A 24,690-nucleotide genomic window follows, 5' to 3' on the forward strand; every position below is an offset into this window, starting at 1 on the left:
GCACATACAACAGACTACAATTTAAAGGGACAACATGACACGTAATAATTTCATCAATTTATTGTCCACTAATTCCACACGATAACAGTTTCAGCATTGGTTATAAAAAAAAAAAAACTCTAATTCCAAGTACAGGATCTTAGTACACTCCACATTAGTAAAAGGCAGCTGAGGACCCACAACTTCAGTCAGCTTACAGACCACTGTTGCCATGTGAGACTTAACAGCCAACACCAGTCTGATAAGCTAGCTGAGGACGTGGAAATTTGGTGATCCAGATGCACACTGCTAGGCTGAAACAAGAACCATGAAGAATGGAATAGGAGGCCAACATGAGACTATCACATACCAATAGCAACCATAAACTGGATGCTGTCATTTATATGGTTGTTCACTTACCTGGAAGACGATCATTTCTTCGAGGGACATATACATTTCCAGCCTTAGCGCAACAAGCAAACAAATGACTCACACTTGGATACAAGTGTCATTATTGATGTGTTTATATATGATCCAATCCAAGGTCCAACCTAATAGCATAGAATTAGAAATGGGACTAGTTGCCTTAAAGTGTCACTACAAATGATGTAACGTTGTTGGATTCAAGGTGACTCCTCAACACATACTGTTAGACTAGAAATACATCTATGCATAATGTTCATGATTAAGATATCGACACAATGTGCAAACTATCAACGACATTTTACATTGATATTGCTTTTTCCTTCCTCCTTTTTTTTGGAGGGGTGGGGGGTGAGGGAGACTGACAAGTCCAGGAGCAAATAAAGTATTGTCTAACATGTCAAAATCATGAGGATATCCCAACCCTGCAAAGAAATCATCTAGAACAAGTTATCCTGTCAGCACACTGTCCAAACAAATAAAAGACATTACAAAATTAAATAAAAAGTCAAGATCTATTTTCAAGGGAAGTTGAGACTTTCCCATCTTTGCATAAGGCATCGCATCAGATAGGCAGTGCCTGTGCACAGACGACACCACCAAACCGCTGCTTCACTTGTGAGGTCAAAGTATGGAATCATCAGAAAGTAAGACCATTAAATTAGCAGGATAACCAGGCGCTCTGCACACACTAAGTGGGATGAGACAAAACAAAAATGGTGGAGAGAGATGTTTAAAAACAGACACACACATACCAAGGACAGTCTGCTTTGGAGCGCTCAGCTTCTGAGCATGGAGGTGAAGGGTGAGGTTTGTCTGCAAGTCATGAGAGGACACGGGCTGAGCAGCAGCCGCAAATGCGCAGTCACTTCTTGGATGTTTGTACCGCTTCGCCTGTCATCACTTGGTCTTCTCCACCAAGTGCCTTTGCTGTTGCAGCCGCTTGGCGTAACTCTGAGCCATCGAGTTGACGATGGAGATGACAAAATAGCACACCATGACCAGCACCAGCTTCTCGAACAGCCAGGACAGCCAGTTCTCATCCTGGAAAGCCACAGTGATGGTAGGTTATTTATTGCTACGCCAGTTTATTGCAATATGAAAAGTTCACTAGCATCATAATGGAGGAAAAGTAGCAGCCAAAGAAATCATTCGCTTATTAACTCCGTGTTCCCCCAGTATATCACGAGTCACTGTTTGCGCCTTTGCTATACTTTGATACTTTTTAATGTGGCATTTACCATTTAGGAACTACAGCAATTTAGTAGTAACGTGATTTGCAAGGGCTCAAAGGTATTTGGACAGACGGCCATAAACCTTAATACTTGGATAAAAAATCCTTTGTTGTCCATGGCTGTCTGAGGTCTCGAGTCCGTGGACATTACAATATTAGGAGTTTCCATCCTGAAAAACCTTCATTTGCTACTTGTGAACAGCAAGTTCAGTTGCTACTTGTTTGCAAGTCTTGATACTTTCCTAAAGTGAACAGCACATAAGATGAGATCAGACATAGCCTTGAAGATTATTCCATTTATTTGCTATTCTCTGTAACAGTAACTCATACACTATGGAGCCCCTAAACACTAAGGTATTCAGTAGGGATGTCCCGATCACATTTTTTTGCTCCCGAGTCTGAATCTTTGATTTTAAGTTTCTGCCGATACGGAGTGCCGATCCAAAACATATAACTACCAAACTCAACTTTTAATATTTAAAACAACAACAAAAAAATCAATAAGTAACAAGTAAAATAATATTAAAAAATAGAAATACAAAATATATATTTAGCAAATAGAAATAATTTTGTTATTCCCAATTGAACAGGTAAATTTCAGTCTGATTTCATGTCAGACAGTCAGTTCCTGTTGAGCACAAAGGAATTGACCTTAATGGCAGTGAGGTGGGATGCATGCATGCATGGAGCTATACGTTTGCAGTGTAGAGAGAGAGAAAAAAGAACGTCGCGATAAAACAATTTCACTCGTTTTTCACAGATTAGGAAGAATATATGCGTGTGAGTATTCTTACCTGCCTCTATGTGTTACTACAGAGTTTGTGGATAAACATTATTTGAAGGTAAATCCCACCAGTGATCTAATGGTAATTCTAGCAAGCCTGTAAAAGGGGGTTTCCTTTGACTGTTAGCATTAAGCTTGCGATTTCTAAAACAATCATGTGTGTCTTGTATTTAAATATACAATGTGTGTAATTATTTTTGTTGCATGTTTAGTTTAACAGTAAACTTCACCTGGGTTGTCATTAAACAGTTTAACGCATGCTCAGTGAGGGCAGAGACTTTGTTTGTGTGTGAGGGTCACCCACACACATAGTTTGCGTGTCACTTTCAGTTACTTATACCGGTGCTAAAAAATACCCCGAAAAGTTACATTGTTTAATATAAAATGAAACTATTACTGTTCCATTTGGCAAGATCTTTGTACCTTTGGATTATTTTGTCACTTTGCCACATTTAGAATGTTACAAAAATCTTTTTTTACCCAATCTTGATCAGCTGAAAATCACGTGATCGGGACAACCCGAGTATTCAGTGTTGCTATATATTTAAATAGAAAAACAAAGTTATTATTAAATGCAGTGGTGGGAAAAAGCATTTGTGCCCCTTCCTGCATTCTTCCTAAAAATCCTGAAGGAGAAAGTCCGGCCATCTGTTCGTGACCTCAAGCTGAAACTAATTTCGGTTCTGCAGCAGGACAATGATCCAAAACACACCAGCAAGTCCACCTCTGAATGGCTGAAGAAAAACAAAATTAAGACTTTGGAGTGGCCTCGTCAAAGTCCTGACCTGAATCCTACTGAAGTGTGACAAACATGCAAAAAAATAAGAAACCAGGAAGCGGGCAAACACTTTCACACCACTGCACCATATTTTTGTGAAACTTAAAGCTGTAAGCCTACAATTCAATTACATAGTTTTATTTAAAATCCATTGTGTATAAAGGATAAAACACAAAAACACTCTCCAAATACTTCTGGACCAAACCGTATATAAGTCATAAGTCAAGTTATGTGCCATGTACAGGTCCAGCTCAATAAATTAGAATCCTGTAGGAGAGTTCATTATAGTTCAGCGTTGCAATTCCAAGTGTAAATCATACATTATACAGATTTATTCAACACATAAAATACTTTTCAGAAGGGAAATTCCAAACTCATCTCCATATTAAAATATTTTTGACTGTTTCTTATGTAACATTCTTATTTCTTGGAGATGGTAAAATGTGGGTTTTCATTTGCGAAAGGTAAAATCACCCCCCCCCCCCCCCCCCCCCCCCAAAATAAAACAGTTTACTGTGTAGTGAATCTATATAATATATGAGTTTTTGAATTTAACTACAGAAATACATGAAGTTTTCTAATACAAATTTATTGAGATGCACGTATAAATGTCATGGCCACTAATTAATCAGTAACCAAAGGTCTTCATTTGATTTAGAAGATAAAGCTATTTGCAAATGAAAGAGTTTTGTCCTTACCGATGATTTCTTTCCTTCACCATGATGCAGCTTGTTCCTTTGTGCTTCCAGGTAATGGCTGAAGGGCTTCTGGAGTGATGGTCCTACTTTGGGTATAGACCTGGCAAACACAACAACAAAAAAATACATAGATCAGAGTGACTTTGTTATACTTACCCAAAGACCTATAAGAGGTGCAGCCCAAGGTCTCAGAGCATGAACTTTTTCTATTCATTATCAAGCAAAGATCCTGAGAGTAGCCATCCTGTATGAGAGTCCAGCAGGAGGAGAGGCAACTGAAACATTAGGTCCACAGCCCTCCTTTTATACCCCTTAGCTCTCCTCGGGCACTTGTGTCAGCCCCTTCAACCGGGAAGTGACTCGACATGATGTCATCACCCTTACCACCATCTGGGTGCAAAGACATCTAATCAGGGCGTACTTACATCCTTATTAGGCAGGGTACGCTATCTTTTTCAGGGGGTGGGGCAAAGCACAATGGGCTCATGATTTCTGCACTTTGAAAGCAAATTGTTTAAAATACGAAACCAATTGAGTGAAACACTTAATGTTCCCACAGAATCCGTCAGATCAGGACAAAAGCATACTGTCAAGACTCGACTAAGCAAAAGTAGAGAGACTACTAAACCGACATCAATGACGGCTGATTTCAATTAGATTAGACTCGCTGTTACCTCCTCATGTTGTCATGCCAGCACACAGGAATACAGACAAAGACCACGTATCCCGGCGAGTCACCAAACTTCTACCAGAATGTCACTGACTTCATGAAAAAGAAGCACGATTCTTATTCAGCCTTAAAATGAGGTCCTAGGGTCATCCAAATCCATTCATTGTGGGTATTATAATAATAATAATTATTATTATTAGATCATTTGTTGTGCTCTGTGTTAGTTTAGATTAAAAAAATAACCAAACTATTAATGGTGTTTTTGTATGTTTTTTTTTCGTTTTCTTAATTTTTATAAAAACTAAGGCCAAGACATGGCTTGAACAAATCAAATAGTGTTTACCTGTGAGTTACTTTTGTACCATTGTTTTTGTGTTAGTTGTGCAGTGTTAGGTTCAGAAAATAATCACAACATTGTTTTGTGTATGTAGATGTATTGTAATAATAAGTAATTTAAAAAAAAATATTACCTAGAGATTGATTGAACAAATCAAATAGTATTTACGCTGGAAATTCTGTTGAGCGATTTGATTTTGTACCATTGTTTTAAGTTATGTTGTGCACTGCTTAGATCAGAAAACAAAAAATATTTTTTTGTACTATATGTTGACATATTTAATATTTTCTATAATAATATTACCAAGAAATGAATTGAATAAATCAAACAGTATTGACCATGGCGATTGTTTAAATTGGTTTATTCTGTTGTTTTCTTATCTTGTGCACTGTTTAGATCAGAAAATGGCCAAGTGTTTTTTGTATTAGACGATGTATTTTACTATTATATACATTTAATATACAGTAATATCTAATACCAAGACATCTTGAACAAATCAAATAGTATTTATTTACTATGGTTTATCATTCATACACAGCATGCACCTCTTAATCATAGTGGCAATATTTATAAAGTATAAGAATATACTATTACATACATTTGTTATATTATTATGCACGCGGTATTGAGTTCAATGAAATTAAATTTCAGTTAAATATGGAGGAAAAAGAAGCTTCACCAGGAGGACTTAATATAACAATTTCTACATTTCTATCACATTAATTAGATAGCGAAAACAATACAAAATCCAACTAAAATATATGCTGATTAATTTTTGGGACAACTAGACCCACAATAAATACAACTAGGATGTTACATTTGATGGTTGAAACACAAACATACAAGAACAAAATTGGGATATTCCCGCAGACGCTTTTAATTATTTAAGTCTAGGTTTAAGTTTCCCACGGTGCTGGGAAATATTGCTGAACTTCATGAGTCATATCAACATGTCTGAATGGGACCTCACATGCCTGACCACCAATGCTGCAGAGATGTAAATTGTCGGCGGGGAACGTGGACGCCTGTTCAGTTCCTCCAAACTCATTTAAAATGTCATCTCGTGAAAATTAATATCGATGAATGAATATCAATAGCGTGGTGCAAACAACTTCCAGCGGCATTTAAACAGCCTCTCCGAGGCTCATTAGATGAAGGCAAAGAAATAATAAATGCCTTTGGTGTTTTTATAGCATAATCTCAGTTTGATTAAACTGTTACTGTTACTCTCGTCTACATTGATTATTTCATAAAAATAAGTCAAACTATTGATGTTGCAAAAAGATCAGAGCTGAGAAATTTTAATATGTCAACTTCAACCTCATGTGTTCTAAAATGCCCCTTGAACATGTAAGCATTGTGTAGTTACTGCCCCCTCCAAAAGTATTGAAACAGCAAGGTCAATTCCTTTGTTTTTGTTGTATACCAAAGACATTTGTGTTTCAGATCAAAAGATGAATATGAGACGAAAGTTCAGAATTTCGACTTTTATTTCATGGTATTTAGATCTAGATGTGTTAAACCAGTGGTTACCAACCACCGGTCCGCGGACGGGTACCGGGCCGTGAGGCATTTGTTACCGGGCCGCAGAGAAAGAATGACCAATTTATATAATTTCTGTTGTATTGCAATTCACGTGTCAATGTGTTTTATTTTGAAAATTGACCCCGCGTCTTAACTGACATGTCAAGACTGCACAGAACGCTTCCGTTTCCGGTCCCAGCCAGCTCGAACGCTTCGGTTTCTGGTTCGAGCGGGCTGGCTAACGGTGGCAGAGCTCAAAGAATGAAATTATTTCATAAACTAATTCAGCTCATTACTTTAACTGAAAAGATTTGTTCTTTTGAACGAAACAATCAGGAGTCCTACTTAAAATATGGGTTTATCGCAACAGTTAACTTTGACGCATCAAGTCTGCTCTGATACAGATACAGTTGTAGGTTTCTGCTTGACACAGGCAGAACTACTTTTACGGAGTTAAAAGTCTACTGTCATTGAGGAGCTACGGAACTGCAGTCTGGTCTGGCTGTCTACAACAACTCAGGACAAAGCACCTTTTGTGCACTGCTTCACTGTGTAACATCATGGGAAAGTCAAAATAAATCAACCAAGATAACAGGATGACAACTGTGGACTTGCACAAGTCTGGTTCATCCTTGGGTGCAATTTACAGATGCCTGAATGTGCCATATTCATCCGTTCAAACAATTATGCACAAGTATAAACACAATGGGAATGTCCAGCCATCATACCGCTCAGGGAGGAGAGGGGTTCTGTGTCCCAATGTGCATATCAACCCAAGAACAAAAACAAATTATATTGTGAAGATGCTGGCTGAAGTTGGTAAGAGTGTGTATGTCTAACGCCAACTGCCCTCATGTTTTCTCTCACTACATCTATGAACCTCCTCTTTGGTCTTCCTCCAGCTCTCTTGCCTGGTAGCTCCATCTTCAACATCCTTCCACCAATATATTCACTCTCTCGCCTCTGGATGTGTCCAAACCATCGAAGTCTGCTCTCTCTTACTTTGTCTCCAAAACATCTAACCTTGGCCGTGTCTCTGATGAGCTCAATTCTAATGCACACAGCGACAAATACCTTAATTGTTGGACATGTCCTGTGGTCTGACGAAACTAAAATTGAAGTCTTTGGTCATAATGAGCATTGTTATATCGGGAGGAAAACGAGGGAAGACTGCAAACCTGAAAACTATCCCAACTGTGAAATACAGGAGTGGCAGCATCGTTGTTGGGGGTTGTTTTGCTAGAGGAGGGACTGGTGCACTTCACAAAATAGATGGCATCATGAGGAAAGAATATTATGTGGAAATACTGAAACAACATCAAGACATCCGCTAGAAGTTAAAGCTTAGGCACAAAGGGGTCTTCCAAATTGACAATTGACCTAAAACAGGAAAGGTTTAGCCAGATTTCAAGTCAGACAGAGAAGAAAAAAAAAGCTTGTCTTTTTAGAGGCTACTTTAAAAATGATACATTTTCTTGATGTCACGAGTTTGCAACAACAGTGGAATGCAGGTTTCAGGATGACAGGAGTTGAGAACCACTGTAATGAACCACCTGACTCGCATGAAGACACTTACCCAATGAGAGACACCATTTGCTCCACGATGTGCTTGCTGAAGGTGATGATAACAAACAGCTTCTGTTGACAGATGACAAACAGAACGAATGATATAATGCAAGAGAATATGCTACACAATGTTTAACTGTGTTGTAGGACCTCAGACGAAGGCTGAAATTGACAACAGACCTACCGGTGTCCACTAATTACGAAATCTAAATGTGAGAATATGTTTGATTTCGAACTGCGAGGAGCTTTTTGTGGTTTACAGTGTAAGTGGGGGGCAAACCACAATATTATTCTCCGGTCATAAATGTGATCACCATTTTAAAGTGTATGACACACAGACCCCCTGGACAATTCTAGACAGGATATGATGACATGTAATCTCCACCAGGTTAAAAGCACACACACACGCACAAATAAATAAACCCTCACGCCGTTCAAGACATTTTATTGAGCTAAACCTTCTTCCATAATGTCCACTTTACATCCTCTTGAACCCTTGCTGCGAGACGGGACCCTTTGTCTGAAATTTGTGATGGTGAGGTCACTGGTTGTTACCACCCAGGGATGGAAAGGTATAACCACTCACTGACTCGCATACACAAACTTGTTCAGACAAGATCTATATTAGTCACTTGTGTGGAAGACTGAAAAAAATCACTCTTTAATTAGCACAACTTTCTGATCTGGGAGAAACTGAAAAAGTTCAAAATCTCTCTATAGAGGGCTTCAGGCTTCTTTTCCCAAGTTCTGAGTGTTTGTTTGGGTGTTGTACATCCTTTCTTTCTTTTTTTAAACTGGGTCTTGACTCATGATTAAAATAAAACTGCACAATTGCTGTATTATTTTGGTGAACGTAAGTTAATTGCTACTTGACAACTTCTGACCAGCTCTGATAAATGGTTAAGTGGAGGGACTGACCTGTATGTGCATCTTTATGATGGCTTTCCCGATGAGAGTTGCCCCAAAGAAGGTCCAAAAAGGAACCAAGAAGTGGCCGCAGGTGATTCCCGCTAAGTCAAAAAGTGGATTTGGTATCTAAAAAGATACAAGTGACCATATGGTTAGAAAATGGTCCCCTGCAACTATTATTGTAAAAAATGTAATAGATGAAGATGTATCTTAACACTAAATTTCACTACCGAAGCACAAGCCAAGATCCCAAAGAATCCCACTTTCTGCACCATGTGTTGGACTCCCATTTTTGCTCTGGTGACAAAATCCTGCAAGAGGAAACCAGACACATTTAAAAAAACTAAGATTCAGCATTGCTGTGACCCAAAGTGTTCAATTCTCTTTGTGTGACTAACCTTTTAATGACTGATATTAAACGCCAATTTACAAACTGTATGATTTGGCATAAAACAAGGCAATTCAAGACAAATGTAGTAAACACACAATATTTTTTTTTATTTTTACGGACAATAGTGATGTAGAAAATGTATGATTTAATCAAACATTTATAGTGTGTGTATGACTATCTCCTCCCAAATAAAGAAAATAAAAATGTACATCTTAGTCACAACACTGGTAAAATAGTTTGTCTTCTTTGAGTTTAATTTTCTTACTACATTAAAGAAACTTGAATGCGATTCAAATAAATAAAATATACATTAGTTAAAATCAATATCTAAAATAAATAATAATAATAATACATTATATCATATGCAGCATATTTGGAATGATAGCATTGACATTTTTTCCCCCCCCTCAAAGGCATCTCCAAAAGCAGTGTTTTGCAGTCCCCTCCAAAAGTATTGGAACGGTAAGGTAAACTCCTGTGTTTTTGTTGTATACTGAAGACATTTGTGTTTCAGATCAAAAGATGAATATGAGACAAAAGTTCAGAATTCCAGCTTTTATATCATGGTATTTACATCTAGATGTGTTAAACAGCTCAAGACAGAGCACCTTTTGTTCGGGCCCACCCACTTTTCAAGTGGGCAAAGGTATTGGAACATGTGACTGATGGGTGTTTCTCGTTGCTCAGGTGTTGCCTTTTAGATTGATTGCTTAAACATTAGATTGTGTTTGTTTTTGACTTCGGGTTTCATCTGTAAAAACTGCATTTGCTGTTAAGCAAACATGAAGACCAGAGTCCTGTGTAGACATGTTCTTTTCTATGGGAGAAAAGCAAAAGAAAATCGATCAGAGCTATTGCACAAAAAATGAGCATAGCCAATACAACAATTTGGAATGTCCTGAAAAAGAAGGCAACTATTGGTGTACTGAGCAACAGACATCGAACAGGTCGGCAAAGGGTATCAAAAGCAGTTGATGACAGAAACATTGTGAGAGCAGTGATGAAACACCCAAAGACAACAGTCAGTGACATCACTGCCAACCTCCAAAGGGCAGGGGTGAAGGTATCGCAATCCACTGTTCGACGAAGACTTTGAAAGAAGAAATATACAGGCCATGCCACAAGATGCAAGCCACTCATCAGCAACAAGAAACTGTAGGCCAGATAGGATTTTGCAAATAAGTACAGAGATGAGCCACAAACGTTTTGGAACAAACTTTTATGGACTGATGAGACCAAGATTAACCTCTACTAATTTGATGGAAAGGCCAAAGTATGGAGAAAGAAAGGATCTGCTTTTGATCCAAAACACACAAGGTCATATGTGAAGCTGGTGGATGTAATGTCATGGCTTGGGCTTACATGTCTAATTCTGGAACGGGCTCACTCGTCTTTATTGATGATGTTACTCATGATGGTAGCAGCAGAATGAATTCTGAAGTCTACAACACCATTTTGTCTGGCAATTTACAGAAAAATGCATCCAAACTAATCGGGTGATGCTTCATCATGACAATGACCCAAAACACACTGTCAACACAACAAAGGACTTCCTCAAGGGGAAAAAGTGGAAGTTCTTAGACTGGCCAAGTCAATTACTGGAACTTAACCCAATAGAGCATGCATTTTACCTCCTGAAGAGGAGACTGAAGCAAGAAACCCCCAGAAAAAAACAAGAACTGAAAGAGGCTTCAGTAAAGGCCTGGAAAAGCATTTCAAATGAAGAATGCAACAGTCTGGTGAAGTCAATGGGTAACAGGCTTGATGCAGTTATTGCAAGGTTTATGGAACCAAATATTAAATGTTACTCATCCATCCATCCATTTTCTGAGCCGCTTCTCCTCACTAGGGTTGCGGGCGTGCTGGAGCCTATCCCAGCTATCATCGGGCAGGAAGCGGTGTACACCCTGAACTGGTTGCCAGCCAATCGCAAGGCATATACAAACAAACAACCATTCGCACTCACATTCACACCTACGGGCAATTTAGAGTTGTCAATTAACCTACCATGCATCTTTTTGGGATGTGGGAGGAAACCGGAGTGCCTGGAGAAAACCCACGCAGGCACGGGCAGAACATGCAAACTCCACACAGGCGGGGCCGGGGATTGAACCCCGGACCTCAGAACTGTGAGGCAGACGATCTAACCAGTCACCCACCGTGCCACCTAAATGTTACTCGCTTTAAGTTAATTTAATAATCTCGGTTCCAATAATTTTGCTCGCTTGAAAAGTGGGTGGGGGTTCAAACAAAAGGTGTTCTGTCATGAGGTGTTTAACACATCTAGATGTAAATACCATGAAATTCTGAACTTTTGTCTCATATTCATCTTTTGATCTGAAAACCAAAATGTCTTCAGTATAGAACAAAATGTCTTCAGTATAGAACAAAAACAAAGGAATTGAACTTGCCATTCCAATACTTTTGGAGGGGACTGTACATATTTAATATGTAATGTCATTAATTCAAAACTAATGCCTCAAATATTAACCAAAAAGATTAATTGTACACTCAATCAACGCACATCTCCACAATAAACAATACAACATTGTATGTACACTTTAAGGAAATGGTAAATGTGATGATAATCATACAAGATACAGAACACGATCAGCTGTTTGCCTTTGATGCCAATCAGCTGTGACCCAAAGATGACGGCGAGTGTGACAATGTACTGCACACCAGGTTTCTCCGATTACCGTCCCGCTGACTAAGCATCTGATCTCAGCAGTGTCCAGTCATGTGAACTTGCTTCCTGACAGAGCTGTCTGTCATTCAAATTAGAGATCCGTGAAAAGAGAGGGGAGGGCAGGAGAGATGCAGACAGAACAAAGGCTGGGGTATGATTAAAGGGGGAGCAGTGCTCACGGTGACTCACACGCACACACAAGGATTTACTGGAAGCGTGAGGAGGGAGGGGCTTCATTGAAGTCACGTGGCACTGTGGGACCAATGACTGGACAGTTGTTTCATGGTCAGTTGGCATTATGAAGCCTTGCGGCTACCCGTTTTGATGGATACTCCATATATGTCGTGAATGATATGCAAAAGAGGAAATAGATGTGCTGTGACAGAATTCCTTATTTACGGTGGATATAAAAAGTCTACACATCCCGATTCAAATGCCAGGTTTTTGTGAGAAAAAAAAATTCAACCAAGATAAATCATTTCACAAATTTTCTAACCATTAATGTGACCTACAATCTGAACAACACAATTGAAGAAAATAAATATTTGAGATGAAGTAGAAATAAAGAAATTATATGCACACCCTTCTATAATTAGGGATGTGGCTGTTCAGAATTAACTAATCACATTCAAACATGTTAAATGGGCGTTAGCACCCACTTGGCACCACAGAAAGTGCCTCTGATTAACCCCAAATAAAGTTCAGCTGTTCTAGTAGGATTTTCCCAACTGTTGTAGTCAGATCTTACAGCACAAACTTTAGTCTGCAGAGAGCTTCCACAGAATTAAAGGGATCTCACTGTTCGAAGGCATAAGTCAGGGGAAGGGTACAAAAGTATTTTCAAGGCATTAAATATATTATGGAACACTGTGAAGACCGTCATTATAAAGTAGAGAAAATATGGCACTGCAGTGACATCACAAAGACAGAAGAAAACTGGTCAGGGGAAGCTGCCAAGAGGCCGACAGCAACAGTGACGGGACAGCAGGAATTTCTGGCAAGTACTGGCTGTTTAGTACATGTGACAACAATCTTCCATCTTATTCATATGTCTGGGCCATAGCTGACTAAATTTTGCCAAAATCTCCCGAACGCAACGCAGGGAAAATGTGTTATGGAAAGGTATTTTTGGAGCAAACAACACTGCTCATCAACAAAAGAACACCATCCTACACAGAAGCATTCTGGTGACAGTGTTGTTCTTTGGGGCTGTTTTTCGTCAGGTGGAACTGGGGCCTTAATCAAGGTGGAAGGAATTACAGTATGAACAGTTAAAAAGTCAGTCAGTGTTAGCACAAAACCTTCACACTTCTGGTGGACAGCAAAAAGGTAACTTTATTTAGGGTTAATCATAGGTACTTTAAATGGTGTTTGCTAACTTCCATTTAAAAGGGACATATTATGCCAAACCTACATTTTCGAGTATTTGGGATGTAATATTGTCTCTATGGTGCGTTCGTAAATATGTGAAATATGAATTAAAATCACCCATGCATTCCTGAGTTCCAGATGTTTTTTTTGTTTTTTTTTGCAGAGAGGCCTGAAGTCAGGTCATTCAAATTTCGAGCTTATCTACATCACTAACGAAGATCTCCGCCTTTTCTTTCCACTCCCAAGCTAGCACTGTCAACATAAACACGTGTGGACTCACAAGTGGGTCGTCTACACAGAGGCAACCAATCAGTCCAGTCAATTTTCTGTCCACTTGTATGACAAAACCAAGGTGTTTTTTAAATGTAATTGACACTTTTATACTAATGTTAAAGAGTCACTCTATGGAGGTCTAAATAGCGAAAATGCGGGACCTTTAACAGGAGTTTCAATGTGATGGATTAATTCTGAACACAGCCTCCTCCGCAGTTATAGCTCAGTAACTTATTTGTACTCCTCCTCTCAAAAAGATGCATTTATTTTGTTCAATTGAGTCATTAAGGGTGGAAAAAGTTTTGAAATTATTTATTTTGGTCTCATGTTTTATATCACAAAAAATGGCATTTGAACAGACTTTTTAATATTGACTGTACTGATCCAACCATCCATTACTTGATTAGTTCCTTTTTCTCCTGCCTAACATGCTGCTATGACAAACTCTACTGAACAACTTGTTTCTGTGAATTTTCTTTTGAAAGCATGGCAGAACATCATGCACGGTTGTGACTATTCCTTGTCTTCAAAGTGCTGTTATTACACATGGAACAACTTCAAAGCTTGCCTATTCATATGTCGATCATGCGATATCACACTAAAAAGCTATCCAAGTGATATTATTTTAAAATGTAAATGATAATGGCATCACAATAAATGTCTCTGTGGAAGTCCAACCTGTGCACTCTCAGCCTGCTCCAGCATCTCCTCAAACTCCTCATATTCTTCATCTTCAGGATCAGCCCCAGACTGACGTGCTGCTCTGGCCATGAAATATGGAGGCAGCTCCCCGATGGCAGTGCCTGCACCCTAGACGGGCACAAACGGTTGTTTGAATTCTGACTTAAACTGCAGCTTTCTGAACAACATGCACAAGAACAAGATCAATGGTATTTGTGATCAGGTAGAAAAGCAAGACTAATTGCTTGCTGTCATACTGCGACTTGCTCCTGGCACTAACAAATACTTTTTTTCGGGATTTCCCCTCTTTGAGTTACAAAAAGAAAAACAACATCCACTCACCCACATGAATGCCTCCAGGCGGACCTTCGACATGATGGAGAAGAGGGAGATACTTCCCTCAGACCCTGCAAGTTGAGGACACACAATCTGGTCTGGGTACGGAGGCTCTGGGAAATCTGTTGAGCTGCACTCATACGCTGCCAGCGTCACTGATGCTATATGAGGGCCCTAAGAGAAACAAAAAAAAACAACTACATTTTCAACCTATAGTACTATATTTCCTTGTAGATGAGAGAACTGAAATAAAAATTCAAGGTCAATATTTGATCTTATGCAGGAGTGGCAAACCTTTTTCCTATCAGTTTTTGTAAAGTCATAAGGGCCCATGCTAAATTAATTAAAAACCATACAGTATGATGCAAAATTCAAACAAATTATTTCATATTATGAGCATTTGTGTCATTAATATTTTGGGAGTTTTAGAAAATTGGTTTTAGAATTGCATGGTGGGATGGACCAAATGCTGCTGCAGTAAATATATGACGCAGGAGCCACAGGTTCCTCACCCCTGATCTATTGGAAAAATAATATCCTTTTCTTTAACACTTACCTGTTCAGAGTCACACAAAAAAATGAACTATTTAATTTTTTTTTTTTTTTTTAAACAAAATTCTTACATACAAGGATTTATTTTTTGCATTGAAAAATGAAGATTTAAAGAAGGACTTGGTTGCATTTAAGGAACATAAGAGACTGCAGAAGTTTGGGACCTAAACGTGCACAGTGGAGTATACGCTACCTACTTCTGCATTTGGCAAAACAGGTCGAAACATTTCCTCCTGGCTTGGGTGAATGGCGAAGGGGACTGTGACAAAGCACCCGTAGGAACTTTAAATGTCGACAATGTCTTTGCTTAACACAAGCTGTCACCACAGAGCCATCAAAGATGTCAATAGCCAGTGTTTAGGCTTTGTTGATGTTAAGTTATTTACGTATTGTAATGCCCTCGGATGTGATCAAGGATAACACACTCGCTGATGCACTTAATCGCTTTATTTCCACGAGAAGTAAGAGAATGCACATTCATTCAAGAGCTACAACTCGCACCCAAGCACTCCACACAGACTCCCTGACTTGAGCTGACGTTGAAGCTTATTTATCTTTCATCTCTTGCTGATGTCACAACCGCCAGTCAACAGGCCCACACTCAGAAATCACAGTTACAGTGCCACCAGAAAGTATTCACATCCCTTCATATTTTGTTATGTTAAAAACTTATTCTAAAGCTCATTTAAGTATAGTTTTCTTTAAAAAACAACAACAAACATCTACCTAAAATATCCCATACTGCCAAAGTAAAAACAGATTTTCAGACAGTTTATAAAAATGTATAAAAAATGTAAACATTTAAACATAATAGATACATAAGTATTCACACCCGTTCTTATGACACTCAAACTTATGCTCAGGTGCATCTGATTTCCACTGATCATCCTTGAGATGGTTCTACAAATTGAATGGAGTCCACCTGTGGTAAATTCACTTGATTAAACATCATTTGGAACGGCACACACCTGTCTATATAAGGTCTCATAGTTGGCAGTGCATATCAGAGCAGAAACCAAGCAATGAAGTCTAAGGAATTGTCTACAGACCTCTGAGACCGGCTTGTGTCAAGGCACAAATTTGGGGAAGTATACAAAAGAATTTCAGCAGCACTGAAGGTACCGAAAAGCACTGTGATCTCGATTACTCGGAAATGGAAGATGTTTGGAACCACCGGGACCCTTCCTAGATCTGGCCGTCCGACCAAACTGAGTAACCGGGGAAGAAGGGCCTTGGTTAGAGAGGTGAACAAGAGCCCTATTGTCACTAAGGCGGAGCTCCAGTGTTCCCTTGCGGGGATAGGAGAACCATCCAGAAGGTCAACCATTGCTAACGCATTCCACCAATCAGACCTTTATGGGAGAGTGGCCAGACAGAACCCACTTCTCACTAAAAGAGACATGGCGGCCCGCCTGTAGTTTGCCAAAAGGCACCTCAAGGATTCTCAGACCTGCAGAAACAAAATTCTCTTATCTGATGAAACCAAAATAGAACTTTTTGGCCTGAATTTCAAGTGTCATATCTGGAGAAGAGGAGGCACTGCTCATCACCTGGCTAACACCATCCCTACTGTGAAGCATTGTGGTGGCAGCATCATGTGGGGCTGTTCTTCTGCTGCAGGAACTGGGTGACTAGTCCGCATAGAGGGTAAGATGGCAGCTGCCAAATATGGAGAAATTCTTCAAGAAAACTTGCTCCGGAACTCATACTAGGGCATAGATGAACCTTCCAACATGACAGTGACCCAAAGCGCACAGCTATGATAATAAAGGAGTGGCTTCAGGAGAAGCCTGTGAATGTCCTTGAGTGGACCTACCAGAGCACAGACTTGAATGCAATTGAAGATCTCTGGAAAGACCTAAAAATGGCTATCCACTGACGCTGCCCATCCAACCAGACTGACCTTGAGAGGATCTGCAGAGAAGAATGGGAGAAAATGCCCCGAAACAGGTGTGCCTAGCTCATAGACACATACCCAAGAAGACTTGAGGCTGTGATTGCTGCCAAAAGGTGCTTCAACAAAAGATTAAGCCAAGGGTGTGAATACTTATGTACCTATAATGTTTAAATGTTTACATTATCAATAAATTTGCACAACGTTCTGGAAATATATTTTTACTTTGTCATTATGGGATAGTTTACGTAGATTTTTTTTTAAAGAAAACTAAATCAAATCAGCTTTAGAATAAGTCTGTAGCACAGCAAAATGTGGAAAAAGTGAAGGGGTGTGAATACTTTCTGGTGGCACTGTAAATAAATTTAACTGTGGTCCGAAGACACCAGCCATAAAGATTATTATTATTATTTATTTTTTTAGCAAGTTCGGGTTCAAACAATCATGCCATCAACCCGATGTTTTGGTAGTTATTGCAGCATACACAGAAAGCCCACTAACCTGTTTTACGGGTTTGGTCACGTGATGTTCCGCATATAGCAGAGTGATGGTATTTTTTTATTTATTTTTTTAAGTGCTTCGCCTTATCATCACATTAATGAAGTTGAAGAATAGCAGATGAGTGCTGGTCTTGACTGAAGATCCCGAGTCCACTCCGTCAGAAACTGAGAGACAAGGCCAAGACTTTTGGGAGTCGAGTCAGAGACAAGACCTTCAAAATGTGTTTTGGGGACTGGTCTTGAGACCAAGATGGGCCAGAGTGTTACAAGACTACTAAAAAATAGCCAACCCATAGTATGGTCCGGATTGCTTGTATATGGTAGAGCTAGGAACACAGGTGTCCGTTGACTGGTCAACAGAATTGTCAAATCCATCCATGCTCTATTCTGCTTATCCTCATTAGGGGCGCGGGTAAGCTTGAGCCTATCCTAGCTGACTTTGGGTGAGAGGTACACTCCAGACTGCTTGCCAAACAACCATGCACACCCACATTCCCACCAATGAACAATTTCAAGTGTTCAAATATGTACCAAGAGAAAACCCATGCAAGCATGTGGGAGAATATGCGAACTCTACACAGGATGGCCGGAGCTGAGAGTCGAACACAGAACCTCTGAACTGTCCTAACCGCTCTGTAAATAGCAATGTGACAAGATATGTCAAAATGCCAAGTCATGTAGGAATGGCCACTGTAAATTAGAGTAAAACAGTATAACTTGAATATTTATCAATACATCTTCTGGACCCTTTTGTTTGGTCTTCCACTCAGGGAACTCATTCTCTGATTTGCTGACAAGTTTCAGTTAAAAATATCCATCAATAGGCTTATATGGGCCAAAATTACGAGGGTTTCTCAAAGTCGATGAGTCAAAATTACCGTGACATTTCTGATGGCATAATATACCCTAAAAACTACTTTAGTAATGAAGTTTTTTTTCCAGATTTTATTTGTTATTGATGATTTTGGAGGAGTTTCAAGTGCTTATTTCATGTTATTTTCTTATTTTTCAGAAAATTCCACAACGAGGGCATCCACTTCTCACATTGCTACTCATGTTTCTTGCTGAGTTACTCTACAATTACCAATGGGCAATTGACGGTCTTCAATTAACCCAACAGAATTTTTTGAATGGCGCATTGTGTAACAAATACTTCTGAGAGTATTTACATCACATCCACCCAAGAATATTTCTGTTACATTTACAACACAAACTTGTGGTTTGACACTAGCAGTATCACTTCCCCACAGGTAGAGACACAGTGGCTGAGTCACAAGGTATCTGACAGGTTGTCATGTCATCATTAATGGCTGAAAAGATGTGTTGTTAACTTGTTAGGCTTCACCACCTGGCCTCAATAAGAACAGACCCACCTGTAGCCACACCACAGCAACTCTATTATGCCTTCAAGTGATAGAGGCAATTGTGACAAAAGATGGGCAGCGTATGATTACAAAGTGGTGACGGCAACTTATCCGCCACTGAAGCTGCACCAACATTTCTTCAAACAAGACAAAACTATTTTTCTGGACTCTTCTATTCACGGGGGAAAGCAGCAATCCTCAATCAACTGGCACGTCATCAAATATTAAAAATTCACTGAGAAAAAACACACATGGACTTAAGGGGAATAGCAAGTGAAAGAAAAAAAAATTAGACTTTGATAACATTATGGATCTCTCTCAGTTAACACCAAAAATACTGAGAAATGAAGATTGTGATCAAATACCATTGTCTGATTAAATCTCCTTTTCCATGAGTAAAATGATGTCATCATCCTCATAGGGGATGAATTAAACTGGTGGTGGGAAAATGTATTCCCCCCACCCCCAATTTTCAAATAACCTCTCTCGTGCCCATGAGCACCACCCCAACAAAATAATAATTGACAAAATAAGTGCCTCCATTTAAAATAAAGTAACAAAAAAAAAAGAAAACAAACAAAACAAAACAAAAAAAAGATAATGGGGGCCATGTTCCATACTGGCAGTAAAACCTCCCTCACACCCAGATGGGATAGCAGATTAGGTCACACTCTCCACATGAATCACACAACCACTAACATACACGTTGACATTTTCAGATGTCCGTCTCCGCTTTTCAGCTAGAAACTGTGTGTGAAACAATAAAAGGAAAAAATATGGGAATGGAAATAGCTGAATCATGTGCCCAGCATAAGCACAAATTACCATGCTAATTTATAGCCACTCCATCTGTTTGCATCTCAGGGTTTCTCATCTCTCCCCAAAACCACAGAAAAAAAAAAACCACCACTACCACTTCAAAGTTATGCACAGTCATTCATCAACTGCCTGTTCAAGGAAGGACATGATATTTTGCTGGGGTAAACAATGAATGTGGAATATGAAAATCAAGGTCGTCAAATTAGAAGTGAAGCACAAATATGAAAAGCCAGTCTAAATATAGTGGTTATTACTCAGCTGCTGTCCAATGAAAACCATGGATAAAAAGAAATACACAAACTATGGTGATAAATGCTCTACATGACAGCCTAAAAAGTAGCCAGAATATAACAGTATCATAACTTAGATTAGATACTGGAACATTTTCATAGTTCACGGAAATGTTGAAAGTACATCCTTTTTTCCACCCTATTAATAAACTGCAGTACAAATCAATACTATATTTCAAGTAATTTTTTTTAGCTCCAACTTGAGGGATATAAGCTTTTGTGATAGCAGCTTTCAGTGATACAGTCTATCCATATTTTAAAGTATGTAAAACTATGTTGGCTCTGAGGTGGAGGAGACGTCCACGAAGGCCAAACAGATAAAAAAGTGATCAAAATAGCAAAGCTTGACAGCTTGTTTGTGTCCGGTTGTTAGTTAGCAGTGCGTTTCCAAACAAACGGCCGACAAACACCAATAGAGGAAGAACTTCCTGCTTGCATTTATTGAATTGGCCCTGCATTTCATTGGTGGACTCCACACAGTGATGGTATTAGTACTGACCAAACAACCAACAGCTGCAAGCAAATGTAAAGCCCTGGGAAATGTTTTTTTAAATCAGTGGATGACCGGGTGGTGGTTGTCATAGCACGTGGTAAGTCGCTGATCTAGATTCTTTCACCCAATACACAATGTAATCACATACTTTCAGACTCAGAGAATGAAACTGTATTTTTCAATGTTCAAATTAAATGCTACTTTATATTTAAAACGCATATCCATAAATACCATGTCTGTTTTTTTTCCCCACCCATAGCATATTTGGAATCTTACCAGATAGAGAAGGAAGGTGTGCAGGCCAGTCCCAAGGCCAACAGAGGAAAGAATTCCTAGACCTACCCAGTACGCACACCAGAGGAACCTCTTCTCTAGGTACTGGACATACTAGTACAAAAAAAGAAAGAAAAATAACAATACTTACATTATATGTATTAAAAATATATATATATATACAATATCACAGTATTTATGAACAATGATTTAACAAGGTAAGAAACAAATATGCAGCACTTTATTTCTACAAATCTCTTCAAGTATTCACTATTATCAAATAACTACAACATTCCTAGCATATCACAATGTCCCAAAATGGTGAGCTATTTTTAGAACAGGTTGGCGGGCTACTCATGTGGTCCTTGCGAGCGACCTCGTGCCCGTGTGCACCATGTTGGTGCAGTAGTGCAATTCAAAAAAGTGAAACTCATATTGTACAGGTTTTAAATTACAAGTATTTGGGTTTTAACCATCATCAAAATATTTCATTTAAAACCAATATAAATAATTTGGTCTCTAAACTTGCGGCCCGATGGACGACTGGTTAGAGCATCAGCCTCACAGTTCAATCCCCGGCCCCGCCTGTGTGGAGTTTGCATGTTCTCCCCGTGCCTGCATGGGTTTTCTCCGGGCACTCCGGTTTCCTCCCACATCCCCAAAACATGCATGAATTGGAGACTCTAAATTGCCCGTAGGTGTGTATGTGAGTGCGAATGGTTGTTTGTTTGTATGGTCCGATGCATGAATTGGAGACTCTAAATTGCCCGTAGGTGTGTATGTGAGTGCGAATGGTTGTTTGTTTGTATGGTCCCTGCGATTGGCTGGCAACCAGTTCAGGGTGTACCCCGCCTCCTGCCCGATGATAGCTGGGAAAGGCTCCAGCACGCCCGCGACCCTAGTGAGGAGAAGCGGCTCAGAAAATGGATGGATGGATGGGTCTCTAAACTTTGGGTGAAGCTTGGTTTCCTTTTTAGAAATTAATTTGTTAGTTTTTTTTCTCCTTTTTCTTTTTTGGGTGGGAACCAACCCCCAAAACACTTATTGGTGGTTTATTCCTGCTTATTCAAGAATTTCATTCATTCATTCATTTTCCGTACCGCTTATCCTCACTAGGGTCGTAGGTGTGCTGGAGCCTACCCCAGCTATCTTTGGGGGAGAGGCAGGATACACCGTGAACTGGTCTGCAATTCTGATGGGATGGTTGTGTTTAAGAGGATTTTTGCAGGTTGTGGTTTCATATTTTGTCTTTGTTGCAACTTCATACAAATTCACATACCAGCTCACTGGTTTGTGTTAGCGGGATGGCCACGTTTATCTGGCTTGAATCCAAAATATTCCTTCATCGCTGCGCTGGCATTAGGCTTTGGAACTAATTCCATTTATGCCGCTCAATTTTCTATAACTGCAGCTACCAGCTTGCCGTCAGAAAACTTAGGTTGGTGTATGCGAGCGCCCACATTCCAAATGCATGCGCGCACACACAGCCAATCAGACGGAGGGTCTCCGCTCTTCACTCTCTCTGATTGGTTTAGAGACCACGATTAAACAATCGTGTAGCTGCTTTCAAGTCGTGGAAATGTTTTTTTCTTCCTTAAATGACTGGGCACCTGTATGTACCCTCTTTTTTTTCCCCCCACCGCATCATTTAGAAATTAGGGCTCATATGCGACCAAAATAGTTGCACTCTAGAGTCCTGTCTTGTCCCCCCCCCCAAAAAAAAACATCTTATGCCGGATTTCCACCACCATGCCAGAGTATTAACCATTTGGCTTCCCTGATAATTTTTGTGTCTCTGACGTGGGATGCACATTGAATGAGATCCCTGCACTGTAAACACCCATTTTTGAGGCTAGTTCTTCTTCAGTAATAAGGTGTCCCAAAAAGTCAACAAGAAGCCAAAGACAAAGCTAACGTGTACAGTTTACGCTTTGAGCATATCTAGCGTGACGGTAGTTCCGTATTTGCAACTTTAGAGGCATATTTTTCTCCCAAATGTGGTTCAAGTTACAAAATATATGATCTCAGGGGAATTCACCATTAAAGATTCCACTGTATTTAATTTGTGCTAAATGTATCTTATCTCTATGATTCATTCATCAAAACACTATATATTAATTTCATAAAGTGGACTGTCTCATCATTTGACATTGTCAGAAACCTTGGGGGTGTCTATACAGAAACCTCTTCTAACTTTGACAGTCACACAGAAGAATTTGTAAACAACATTTACTCCAGTGTTCAAAGGTTACACAGGAAACTGTAACATTAGGCTCATGGAACTGTTTTAAAAAGTGACTTATCTTTAACCTTTAAACAAACTGGTGATATTGGAATGATGTGGTTTATCTTTCACTCACAGACAAAACTCAGCCTTACTTTTTGATGTGATCCCTCTATGGAGTAGGCAGCGGAGAAGAGACTACATAACACTAAAACTAAGAACACAATGCCCCGGCGTTGCCAAAGCCTGAGCAAGAAAGGAAATAAACAAAAAGCATAACATTATTTTTTTTTTTTTTTTTAAATCATGCAGGCATAATTTATATACAAGAGCAGGGCAAAGTCAGCAAACCTTCATTAAATAGGTAAAAAGTCAAGTGTGTACAAACAATATATATTTTTAAAAAAGGCCAAAGAGGCAAATCAATTAAGCTTCTTACTTAATTGTCCACTCCTTTAGCTTGATTAAGGTCTCTAAGAGGAAGTAATGGAGTGTGGTAATGGGCCTCCTCCATAACACAAGAGACAGGCGTTCCTCCTTATCTCTCTGCCGCCTCTCTCTTATTGTTGAGTCTGCAAAGAAACCATAACTGTGATCTTCCTGTCATTCTGTAGTACTTGCATTTAAATCAATTATTACATTATGTTCAATGCTGAATATATATTACATCTAGTCTTATTCTGTTCTCAGACCTGCCTTTTACAATCTAAAACTGATCTGCTTGCTCACTTTTATGACTTATGCAATCAGCTGTAATCACGTGATAACCACAGAGTTCTGTGACAGCAATTAAACATAACTGACTTTAGCGGGAAATGAATAGGAATATTTCCAATAACCAACCTGTGGAGTTGCCATTCTGTTTTTCTTTAGATCCTGTACGTCTTTGAGGCTTTTCACAGCTGTCTCCATTGGCTGCCATGTTAGTCAACGTCTACCTTACCAACAAAATGTGGGCAAGACAGATGAAACCACAAGTTGTTGTTGTTTGAAGAAACCTAACAGTATCCGTCTACTACTACGACTCTTTGCCTTGTATTTGACAGCTTATGTGGTGTTTAAAAACACAAAACACTGAACTGGAAAAAAACGAAACAGTTTCTGCGTCAACACTTGCCACAAATAACCTTGCTCGTGAAGCAAGGCCACTCTTCATTATGGGACATGATTACAGCACATTTCTTCACTCACACATGCTAACCGGTTAGCCAAGCCGCTCAGAGAGGGACGTCGTATGATCTGTACAATCGAATGTGCACTTCAAAGTTCAATACGAACCTCTTATTCATGACATGAAAAACGCTCCTATATTCCAAGTAGATATAATTTTGCCAAAAACACGATATTTAACGAGATAACCGAGGCGTATTTGTGCCGATGAAATGACAGCCGTACCTAGTTCCTGCCTTCTTCACCCGGAAACAAACGTGGGACGCCAAAATAAAGATGAAATGGTTGTTTGTGAACAGAAACACGAGTAAATAATGTTTTGTTTTGGTTTTTTAATATAAAAAAACAGACTTGTTTCGGGAGTAAATATTAACAGCTGAGAAATTTGCCAATCACTCTTCTTGTTTTAGAGTAAAGTCCCCTAGGTTTATTAAATACTTTTCTTTTAATGTGAAATGATATTAAGTA

At 39.3% G+C, this 24,690-nt stretch overlaps 1 protein-coding gene across 5 annotated transcripts; it reads right to left on the reverse strand.

Annotated features, from left to right (window-relative positions):
- Positions 1-487: 487 nt before the first annotated feature.
- vmp1 (vacuole membrane protein 1) lies at positions 488-24,536 on the reverse strand. Of its 5 annotated transcripts, none has more exons than XM_061781746.1 (12): positions 24,448-24,535; positions 23,896-23,990; positions 23,492-23,624; positions 23,208-23,298; positions 20,832-20,942; positions 14,650-14,817; positions 14,305-14,436; positions 9,133-9,213; positions 8,912-9,028; positions 8,004-8,065; positions 3,897-3,996; positions 488-1,446 (listed from the first exon to the last, which is right to left on the reverse strand). In XM_061781746.1, exons 2-12 carry the CDS (start codon positions 23,972-23,974, stop codon positions 1,303-1,305), a joined length of 1,218 nt encoding a protein of 405 aa, XP_061637730.1. In that variant the 5' UTR covers positions 23,975-23,990; positions 24,448-24,535; the 3' UTR covers positions 488-1,302. The 5 variants fall into 5 exon arrangements, with proteins under 5 accessions (XP_061637730.1, XP_061637732.1, XP_061637733.1 ...); XM_061781748.1 differs by having other exon boundaries at positions 23,896-23,986; positions 24,448-24,534; XM_061781749.1 differs by having other exon boundaries at positions 23,896-23,986; positions 24,331-24,469.
- Between the last annotated feature and the right edge of the window lie 154 nt (positions 24,537-24,690).

The sequence above is a fragment of the Phyllopteryx taeniolatus genome, chromosome 8 (assembly GCF_024500385.1).
Source record: "Phyllopteryx taeniolatus isolate TA_2022b chromosome 8, UOR_Ptae_1.2, whole genome shotgun sequence".
Classification (NCBI taxonomy): domain Eukaryota; kingdom Metazoa; phylum Chordata; class Actinopteri; order Syngnathiformes; family Syngnathidae; genus Phyllopteryx; species Phyllopteryx taeniolatus.

What these genes read in the sequence shown, in the direction of transcription:
- vmp1 (XM_061781746.1), bottom strand. Translation starts at nt 23,974, where the DNA reads ATGGCAGCCAATGGAGACAGCTGTGAAAAGCCTCAAAGACGTACAGGA. An exon ending in ACACCTTCCTTCTCTATCTG is followed by an intron (nt 14,818 to 20,831) that starts GTAAGATTCCAA and finishes TGTTTCTCTTAG; the next exon opens with GGCCCTCATATAGCATCAGT. An exon ending in CAAATGGTGTCTCTCATTGG is followed by an intron (nt 3,997 to 8,003) that starts GTAAGTGTCTTC and finishes TGTGTTTGCCAG; the next exon opens with GTCTATACCCAAAGTAGGAC.